The sequence below is a fragment of the Styela clava genome, chromosome 10 (assembly GCF_964204865.1).
Source record: "Styela clava chromosome 10, kaStyClav1.hap1.2, whole genome shotgun sequence".
Taxonomy (NCBI): domain Eukaryota; kingdom Metazoa; phylum Chordata; class Ascidiacea; order Stolidobranchia; family Styelidae; genus Styela; species Styela clava.
In genome coordinates, this window is record NC_135259.1 from 20,828,516 (window position 1) to 20,839,459 (window position 10,944).

The 10,944-nt window shown below is 35.7% G+C and overlaps 1 protein-coding gene across 1 annotated transcript; it reads right to left on the reverse strand.

Moving 5' to 3' along the window:
* Positions 1-468: 468 nt before the first annotated feature.
* Positions 469-9,973, reverse strand: LOC144428235 (contactin-associated protein-like 4). The gene is made up of 7 exons (XM_078117176.1): positions 9,654-9,973; positions 7,567-7,689; positions 6,863-6,967; positions 6,477-6,593; positions 5,812-5,966; positions 3,972-4,104; positions 469-2,198 (listed from the first exon to the last, which is right to left on the reverse strand). The coding sequence occupies exons 1-7, from the start codon at positions 9,955-9,957 to the stop codon at positions 2,017-2,019; spliced, it is 1,119 nt and encodes a 372-aa protein (XP_077973302.1). The 5' UTR covers positions 9,958-9,973; the 3' UTR covers positions 469-2,016.
* Positions 9,974-10,944: the final 971 nt, after the last annotated feature.

The following is a 10,944-nucleotide window of genomic DNA, read 5'->3' on the forward strand; positions in this document are numbered from 1 at the left end:
TAGATCAATACATCTGTGAGGGCCAAAACAATATATGGGGTATCGATAAAATCCCTTCGAATTTTAAAATTTTTTAGGATTTTATAGACACCCCATAGTTTTGCTTAGGACATCTAGCGTGTCAAATTTGATGTAACAACATAATAATATGTAAAATCAGAAAACCAGAACTGCAAAATCTGCAACCAGAAAAATTACTTGACTTTGATATATTTTTTCAAGTACCAGGGGCGCGCAGGGTTGGATTTTGACATGCTTTTATTGATATTGAAGTTGGGCAGAATTCATATTTTTTAAACTTCCCGAAGTCGATTGCGATATACCTGTAAGTCATTGCTTGTTTGGACGGTTGCTATAACAGCGGAAACGTGAATTACATATGCAAATACCCGGAACAGGGATAAGGCTACAGGTACCCGCAATAAAAACGCATAAAATCAACAGGTTTCTGTGCAATATCCACATTTTTATTATTCACTTTTCAACGAACATTTAACGTCAGAAAGATTCTCTGCTCATTCAATAAAGTAAACAAATGGTTGTTAATGCAACAAAAATAAACATAGTGGACTGGAAAAGATATAACAGTTGTTAATGGAAACCGGAAACTTTTATTTCAAAATATCCGGTATTTATCTCAATTACTGACTTTAAACAACCGAACGACGTGAAATTATGATCAGTCTTGTGAAAGTTGGATGGATGCCAAATTCAGTGAGCTTTAATAAGTATTGGATCCAACGTTGTTGGTATTTCAGGTTATACATCTCGGGTAAAATTCCATCTCCACACAAACGGCTTTCAAGCTATAAATTAAGGTCGTATCTATATGATCTTCCTATTCAGGTGTGGATGCCTTTAAATGGCTTTGTTCGAAGTGAAGGCGTATAGACATTGTTTATCAAATTATAGAAAAATTGTCAAACTCTTACCCACAAGATTACAATAGCCACCAATCGGAAAAGTAATTGGAGATAATGGGGAGCTTTTAGGTATTTGTCGTTTAATAATGATTAATTACATACACGCGATTGGACAGTGTTGGCCAGTAGATTCCGGATAGATCGTTTAACTATGCATTATTATTAAAATACAATAAACAAACGACGAGTGTTACATCCATCTAATAATGGAAAATATTGAGCATTGATAGTGATAAACTGAGAAGAAAATCGGAGAAAAAATAATTGAAGAAAGCCGGTAGGCGCCCAGGACCCCGCTGATAGTTGAGCCCACGCTCAAGCAACCGCTTGTCATCAATGGAAACTTGAAGATCTTTAACTGCGCGCGATTAAAAATTGAGCGGGTTATCAAAGGTCAGTTCATTTCTGGCGCTGCGCATTTTGTAGACATACTTGCGTGACTGATATAATGTGAAAATGGCGGAATATGGTGAGAAAACTGAAAAAAATTGACGGATCGGCGCGTTTTTTTGTTGTTACCATGGAAACGGAACATTAATCCTGAATTTAGGTGAAACGGATAATATTAGAGTGACATGATACCACATGTGAAAAATTTCATCCGGATCTGTCCAGCCATTTGGGCGCTACAACTGGACAGACAGACATACAGATCGACAGAGAATAAGGGTTTTTTATAGCGGAGATCCAATAATGAAACTCACTTGAAGGAGTTACTCAGACTACTAACTACATGTGCTCAATGCTGAAAGTTTGGGAACTAATCCAAGTATTTATAGGTTATACTAGTCGCAATGACCACCTTTGCAAGATGAAGTTATTTTACTGAATTTACTCCAGTCATTTCAAGCCATTCTCAAACGTTATGTATTTAGCTCGAGTTGAAGTTGTAAAAACGTCACCAAATCAACTTCGAATTGTGAGGTTCTATGACAAAACATTCCCATATTGCAAAATATTGTTTCTTTCAACGTACCATGTGTTACCTAATTATAGGCTTGCTTTGCGAGAGAATATTTAAAATATATGAACTAATATAAAAAATCCATTGCTTTTTACATCGGTTTTCTCAATTTCCACAGGTTCTGAGTTTTTAACCCATGCATTCTAATTTGCCGAGATTGTGCCATCCATTTTCTCCCTTACTCCCCATGTCGCCGAATCTTATTTCTTTGACCGGTAACTTGGTCTTGTCGGTCAGGAATCCTTCGTCTGCCCTGATGGTGCCGTCGTTCTTATCACAATTGCACTTCCATGCGTTGTCAGCACATTGGCCTTGAAATATAAAACAAGCTAAATTACGTTTAGAATGTCAGCAAGACTATCGCGTGAATTAGCGACTTGTGTTCCATTCCAGTGTGGATGCTTCTCTCCGCCTCGTAAACGATTGGTAAATCAAAGAAAGGCTTCGGGCTTCCGCGATGTATCGTCAATTGAGCACAAAGCAACGCTTTGATACCAAACACACATGCATAAAAATAGATTGGCTGCGTTTTTACATCACTCTGATTTCTGTAAAGATATTTAAAATTTACGCATACAGAACCGGATTTGCCATGAGACGAGGAACGCTCGTAAAAGCTTGTTCCAAAAAAAAAACGGTTTGAAATTTAATAAAACTAATATTTGATTAATTTTTAATCAAGTTAATAATTCCCAAATATTCACCTTTAAAATGTTGAAAATTAAATGCGATTGAATAAATTGATTTGTCTAAATTTAAAAAAACTCACCGCTTAAACTTTAGAAAAATATACTAAATTAATTAAATGAATTGAACTTGAAAAAGAATAAAAAAAATCGATATATAGCCGTACTTATTTATCTAGTCTAGACAACAACGAATTGAAGAATTACTGTATTTTCTACTATTCCGAATCTTTTATTATAGACTCATTTTTTTCAGCATGGACTGATAATTTTATTTACCAGCAATAATCATGTCATGCCATGTTACCCTGTCTGACTAGAACAGGTATTGTGTCGTCGAGTTTTCCCGAGCGATGGCGTTTTATTATAGACTTATGTTTATTAGTGCCTTCAAATTCAACTATGCAATCTACTCGGGTGATTAGCGTACATGTCTATGGTGGCCCATCGTTGTCACGCGTAAAATTGAAAATAAAAATAAAAAATAAAATAAAAATAAAAAGGTTGACAACGATGGTCCGCCTCGTGTCTGAGCAGTTAAGCAGCATTTTCCAATTAAATTACCTTCTACACGTAAAAACAAATTTTCGTATCCAATTCTATATTCTCTTATCCTTATTATAAATATATTGCTTGTGGTTGAACTTGTAGCATGGAGAATTTGTAGAACATTTTCATGTTGAATTTATTGGATATTGGTCATGAAAATCAGTAGTGAGTTAGAAACCCAGGAAACACATTTGTGCGTGTAGGATTAAGTCTGACAACGTTGGTCCCAAGCAGCATCAAATTTTCTAAAAATAAAAACGCGTGACAACGATGGGCCACGAGGCGGACCATCGTTGTCAACCTTTTTATTTTCTTTTTATCCAATTTTTTTTTCAAATTTTTTTTTTTTTTTAATTTTTTTTTTTAATTTTAATTTTTTTTTTAATTTTTTTGTTTGTTTTATTTTTCAAATTTTTTTTTTAATTTAAAATTTTTTTTATTTTTATTTTTTCAATTATTTTCATGTTTTTTCACAACTATTTTTTTATTTTCGCTTTTTCATTTTATTTTTTCATTTTTTTGGGCCACCATACATGTCTCGCCTTTCATTAAAATTTCAGTTTCCATGACCGTAAACAATCTATAATGACGTCATAGTAAATGGTTTGTAACGTCATCATTAAAGAGGAATTTCACAAATTACATAACCTCTTTCATCGTCTAAAACCTGCCCTGGCTGTATATGAATGTGGCAGAAGCCTCACAAAAATATTCAAATAGCTATATATGAGTTGGCTGTATATTCATATTGTTGCTTCTATTGCTTGCCTATTGTTGCTTCTAACAATATCACTCAATGTATTGGTTTATTAAGCAGAACTCGAGATGGTCAAAAGCCAGTGACGTTACCTGTCTCTCCACAGGCGCAGTAATGATTTCTCCTAGAGGTTGCTCCACCCCAATACAGCATTTTCTCTCCGTCTCGTGAAACCCACCATGCATAAGGGTTATTGTGAAATATCAGCATTCCTTGACAACGAGCCTATTTGAAAGGAAGAATTGATTTGGTTGATTAACTGTGGCATTCAAGTTTTTGTATTGTGTTTGTACGGTTCTAGAATAATTCGCCGCAGTAAAATTCGCCGTAGGAATTCTTGCAGAAGGAAATTTCGCCGCATAGGAAAAGTCGCGCATTTAAAAAGGATCGTTATAAAAAAGCATATCCTAACCTTATAATCCCAACTGTTTTTTATCGCAAATACTTGTTTTACAGCAATATGCTCTAGCGATTTTTCCTATGCGGCGAAATTTCCTTAGGCAAGATTGCCTACGGTGAAATTTCCTGCGGCGATTTTTCCGGGCACGTGTTTTTACAAGTAGTATGTAGATCTAATGAACCACCGCACAAGAAAGTATCTAATTTGGATATAGCTGCGAAGGCGATATTTTGATATGAAAACACATCAATCATTGCGACTAGTGTAAATTGTAGTTACTCGGAATAGCTCCAGAACTTTATAAATGCCAAATGATTTTTCAGCAGTGGGTACACGTAGTTGGTAGTCTAAGTTATTTTTAGTGAGTTTTAATAATTTTATTAGTATGGTTTTTCCCGTTTTCCCTTCAGTCTAATAACGCTTAAACCTATATGAACTCTTATAAAGAAAAGAATCTTTGTGTTAATGACCTGCTGTGGTTACAAGGTTTGACTCCAATTCCAAAATAAAAAACTCTGGAACTCTGAAATAGTAAAATTTGACTCCGACACAAAAAAAAATGACTCCACAAACCTCTAAATACTTGAAACATCTGTTTCTGGCTTTAAACAGTAAAATTGTCTAATTTGGCTCCAGCCTCATACTTCGACTAACTAACGCTGTTCGCTCGGCGAGTTGGGTATTACGTGAGATGCCACAGTGTTTTGATTTACGGGCTCTTTCTTAAATATTTAAGCAGCGGATTTTCAAAAATGCGCACTAAATGCGCTTTGCGGAAACAGCCCAACACCAATGTCCTCCCGTTAGTGGTCACGGGATAACAATGCACGATATTATTAACACAACGGTTTATTGAGAACTTCATATATAATTACCCACAAAAACAACCGGTTGATAATATATATTTTGATCCATTGAAATGAAACATATTCCAGTAAGTCAATTTTCCATTACGCTGCCCGAGTGTTTTTATGTATGTTTGTGTACATCAGGGTTCGGCAACCTACGGAGTAATATAATCCGGCCCTCGACGCTTCACTGAATATAGTAACAAAACATCGTTTCGACCATTATATTTAACAGCATTTATTGCGAGACACGCGTAGACTAAATTATATTATAATCTAACAAGTATAAAATTCACAATTACTCGTATATTGAGCCTATAATTTAATTATAATTAGAAACATGGCAACAAAACGCAGAAAAGTCGATGCTAAGTGCAAAGGGTTCAATGGCGCCAAAAATATTCAAATGAAATCTTTTGAGATGCAATGAATCACTGCTTGATTTATATTATAAAAAGTATCATCTGTTCGGTTTTCAACTTTCTAAAAATATGTGTGGCCCGCCAATGACTTGCATTTGCAACCCTTAATTTTGGCTCGCGAGTAACAAAAGGTTGCCGACGTCTGGTTTACACGGTAGTTACATCGAGCCCTCGGAATAAAAAAGTGTTTTGTGAAGATAGGTGGTTGGGGCATCCAAAACTTTGTCAAAAACGCATCTTGATAATGAGCAAAGTTGCAAACCTTAATATACTGCCGACATTCCCTTGAGTTGTCTATGATTTTGATCGTGTCATTCAGGCTAATTGTATAGCGAGGAATCTTAGAGTAACATCCCCGATTCTCGCAGTTAGTCATTTTCACCTCTTCCATGGAATCATGTCGAATTTCAGTGATTGCTGTGAAAGCAATATAAAATAGTTACCGGTAAGTATTCTACTTTCTAGATAAAGCTTTCAACTTTTTGTGAGACTCTCAATAAAACATATCTTCAGAATTAATTAAATTTTCTCAGCTTCAAATGAAACGTTTTATCGGTTTCGGCAAACGTTTTCTTGAGTAAAAATGATAGCAAATTAGACGTTTGAAATGAATTTCGTATAATCATGGCCATGAACTCATTCCATATCTCAGTGTTTGCTGGGAATACAACAATACAATATTCATTGGATAATTTTCAATGGTTTTGGGCTTCTATGATCGAATTATAGTTCTGTTGTATTTCAAAAAGCTCCCATATTTCAGTTTTTGTTCGTAATATAAAAGCTCAACAATTACTTTAAGGCTCACTATAAATTACTTTTGGCTTCTATGCTCCGAACAAGGCTTTACATAAGCTAACTACAATGTTTAAACCTTAAAGCACTTTGAGCAGACTTCAGTGAAATACCAAGAATAGAGCAACGTACCATCCGATCCAGAAAAGTCACAATGAACCTCATATTGGTTGTTGGCGGGTCCAAGAAGGTATTTCCCTGACGTTGCAATTCCGTCTCTTTCCTTCAATTGCTTGCACGTGAAAACATCTGTTCAAATAACAAAAGAGATTTTTTGCATGAAGCGTTTTGCCAATAATCTCTGCTAAAACCCATGCCCACCACTTACCTAACTTATAATACAATTGGGGAAGCATGTAAGGAATTAATAAGACTCGTTTCCTTTCGAAAACAGAATATTCGCAAATGAATCAGTCGCTACCCCAAACCTTAAGGCGTGAAATATTTATTGTTGTATGTCCGGAACACGGTTCTTACACTCATGTAATCTACACATATATTGTGTTTTATAATAATACCTGAGCAGTAATGGTATTTCGGTTCCATTGAGTTCATTCTGAGACGATAAAAGCCATATGTTGAAATACCGTAGCGCGATATGAACTCCTTACAATTCGATACGCCTGAAAACTAAACAAAGTAGTTATGAATATTTCCCCGTCTCTATAAGATATTCATAAATATTTTATGTGATTCAAGATCTTTACTTCACAAAAACACAAATGTATTTCGCACGGCCGATGACAGACTTCTTTCTACAAGCATATAAGCAAGACAAGCAATGAACACCAGGCATGAAAAAATCTAAATAGTTAGTCTCGCCTAACCAAGCAAATAGTTGAATAAATTGTTTTAGAAGTATTGGTTTGATAAAAAAAAAGGTAACGTAGAAATGTTTCACTAGCATAAAGCTTATCAGCGAAGACGTGATAACTTGATAATGCATTTCTAAAATACGGCAAAGTTTTTTGGCTCACGTGCCAAAATCGGCTAAATTTAATGACAAATTTTTTTCGCGTGCCGACCAAAATTGTCGAGAGCACACTCAGTTGCTACGTCATAATATATTTCTTAAGGAATTAAATAAGGGATTGTTAACAAATGATAATGAATGAACAAACACCGAGTTTCTCCAGATAATTAAATGTGTCGAAATTGTCCGTATTCTTCCGAAATCTTGAAAGGTAAAAATGATTCTGAATAAAAATGAATTCTCACATACCGTCATAAATTCTGAAGTCGCAGTAAACAGAGACTAAGGCTCCTGTACCAATCGTTCTTAATGGGTAGTATCCGGTTGTTGAAACTCCGTGGATTTCGTTCAGGTCCTTGCAGCTTGTTGCACCTAAGTAACAGAGATATTTTGATAACAATAAAGGTCAGAAGTGCGAAATGGAACCTTTCATGGAATTCGTTAGAAAGGAAAAAACAAAGTGTGACGTCACCAGCGACCACCAAAACTATTATTGTCAACTTATACCAGTGTTGGAGAGTTTCAAAGTCATCTGATCGAGATGACTCGACACGGATTTGACTAACATCCATAGACAACTCGACTTTAGATTTGAAAACAATTTGGGTAAGTTTTTAAAAAAAAGAAAAATATCTGACAAAGTAAGATTTGACATGCCGATTAATGCTGTGCTTTAAAAAAATATGGAAAATTCATCATCTTGATGCAGTAATAACTCATAACCTTGATGATACCGATGTAAATGTTGTTGACTATACGATTGAATTCTATTTCAATTTCATAAATAACGTTGCAATAACGGGAGTTGGACGTCCCTTGTGTTCGTGCCAATATGACTCATGATTATCAATTCACTGTTATTTATTAAATCTTACGACTCAGGACTCGACTTGTTACTCGAGCTTAACATTTGCTACCTCTCATACGTGGCTCTAGCTTTGAAGGACCCGTGACTCTACTTGACTTGCGACTTCTACCCAACACTGAGTTGAACTACACCGAAAGGCCAAAGTCAGTAAAAAAGCATGATCGGTCATGGCGCAACATTCTAGATTAGATTATGTCGTCAACGTACACATCTGGGGCGGAATATATGATTTCACAAGTAGGGGTAATTCTATACCAACGCACAGTTGTGCGTCGTGTCGGATTCGGAAGGTTTGGGGTTCGGTTTGAATCAGAAGACGAAAACTTTATTCAAAGCAGGGTCCGAAATTTTAAATTATAGCAGAAACATTAAAGCAGATGAACCCCGTGCCAAAGATGATGAATGCTATTTAATTCGGTTTGAATTTGGGTTTGAATTACAAAACGTAAATTGTATTCAGAAATTTTTAATTTTCCATATTGTATGTTGTATTACTGTCCATGTCCATGTTGTATTACTGTTATCGAGCGGGTTTCAATTCCAAAATAACACCAGCTCACTTGCAACTATGTCCGGAGTTATTAGGCGCCCTTTTAAAACAGCTATTTGTTACAAGTGTTCGGCAATGGATATTTTCTTTCTGTGTTTACATATAAACACATCTAAATGCACACATCCCTGTTTGTATTCACAACAATGAAGTCGGCTACGGTAATCCACGATGAGCCCATCATGTCTGGCCAATCGAAACAAATATATACTAGGGAGCGAACAGAATAAGAAAAAATTCAAATCTCCTGTCGCATATTTTTTTTAATCAGTTGGACATACTCCAAAATGGTCAAATAAATCAAAATTTCAGTAGGAAATTTATTATATATCTACGCTAAAATCATTTGCAAGCGTGTCGAGATCACTTTAAAACGGCAAATAATTTTTTTCCGCCTAGATATGCCAGCGATATTTGTCTTGATTTTTCGTTCGAAAGATTCAATACTCGTCGGCCATCCTATCCGAAAAAAGAGACCACGATTATTCGATTTGTGTCACTTCGTTCGCGCATTATATTAATTAGATTGGCAGAAATACCCTAACTTGATACCTGTATATTAACAAAAAATTTCGAACAAGCTCCATCGTAAACTTGATTTCCAAAATTGCGCTTCTGATTTTGGAATTGAAAATATTGAATAACAGAAATGTTCGCATGTGATTGCTTGATTTATGTGAGATTTAACACGGATTTTCTGTAATTGTTATACGTTTATCGATAACTCGAAGTACTGAAATATCCTATTCAACAAACAAATAACGTCATCAGAATGATGTATACTGGTTTTAAAAACCCTATGATCTCTAAAGTCCGAGTTTCGTGAGGAGGGGCTGTTCACCTCACGTCTTACATGTATGAATAGCGTCGCGGCCATTTTTGAACAGACAGGTAAAGAAAATATGAAAATAAACTCACTCATCATGTTTTGAATTCTCACGTAATCCGGCGCGTCTCCTTTTGCTCCTTTAATACCTTGAGGTCCCACTAGCCCAGTACCACCCGGGTCACCTTTGGGGCCAAGTTTCCCGGGCGGGCCTGGACGTCTAAGGTGTTGAGAGTCCCTTTCATCATTAACAGGAGCGACAGACCCGCAGTTGACTTGAACTACGTTGCATGAATCCCCTCCTTTTGACGGAAACGGCACCGAATGCTGGGCGACGACAATTATAGTTGTAATGTGGCAAATTATTAACAATATGAGCACCATGGATTTTTCCATCGTATAAGATTAGTAATTAATGATCTGTGAAATACGTTGTACAAAGTTAAAAATTACTCGAATGAAAAAAGTGTTTGAAAAATAATAAAAATATTTTTGATTCTCGAAACTCATTAATCTTCACTGAATTCTAAATGACGTGCTCTAAGTATTTACCACGGATAAGGTAATACTTTCCATCGGGTGTCAGGAACTAAATATTACTGAATTGTGGAAAATAGTTATATTTTTGTCAAAAAATTCTCTGAAACTTAAGACTTGGATTGCAAGTCTTAGAAATTACTTATAAAAATATATGACTTTGCACCCTCGATAATCATCCCGACCCCTCACCTATTCACTGCATGGCGTAAATGGCATGGCATTTGTAATTCGCAACTCAATATATATAAACTATGAATGAGAAGATCGGTTATTTCAAGCAAAATATTACTCATATACTTCTCTTCTTTTATCTGTGCTGCTTTCTTTAATAATGAAATAAACTACTGATTACTGGTGCATCATAATTTTAAGAAACCTATGCAGATCCTATCGTTTTGAGCACATTTATTGAAATACGCCCATATGAGCCTAAATACCTTATTTAGATAGCCGAAAAAAAATGAGCAGGGCGAAACGCGCTTGCGTCATTTTTACGAAATGAACATTTCTCCTTAACATTATCTTTTGTGTTTTAAGGTCAGTGTGTGTGTGCGGGTGTGTTTCAACTAACAAACGACTCAGTTCAATGCATACTCAAAGTGTGTTTTCAACAAAAAGATACAAACGAGAATATCGGTCAGAGACCGAAGACTTATCGATCGAAAGTTTGGGGATCCCCCAAAACAGCGCTCTTACTCCATAGTGACAAATTGTGTCCTATCACTAATTAAATAATAACTCGCTAATTATACGACATAATTCATCCCAAATCAATAGGCTTCTGGTCCAACATATGATGAAAGCACATGCGAAATCTGGAGTAGATTCGCTTTCGTGGGATAT

What these genes read in the sequence shown, in the direction of transcription:
- LOC144428235 (XM_078117176.1), bottom strand. Translation starts at nt 9,957, where the DNA reads ATGGAAAAATCCATGGTGCTCATATTGTTAATAATTTGCCACATTACA. An exon ending in GAAATACCATTACTGCTCAG is followed by an intron (nt 6,594 to 6,862) that starts GTATTATTATAA and finishes TTATTTGAACAG; the next exon opens with ATGTTTTCACGTGCAAGCAA. An exon ending in TGACTTTTCTGGATCGGATG is followed by an intron (nt 5,967 to 6,476) that starts GTACGTTGCTCT and finishes TTGCTTTCACAG; the next exon opens with CAATCACTGAAATTCGACAT.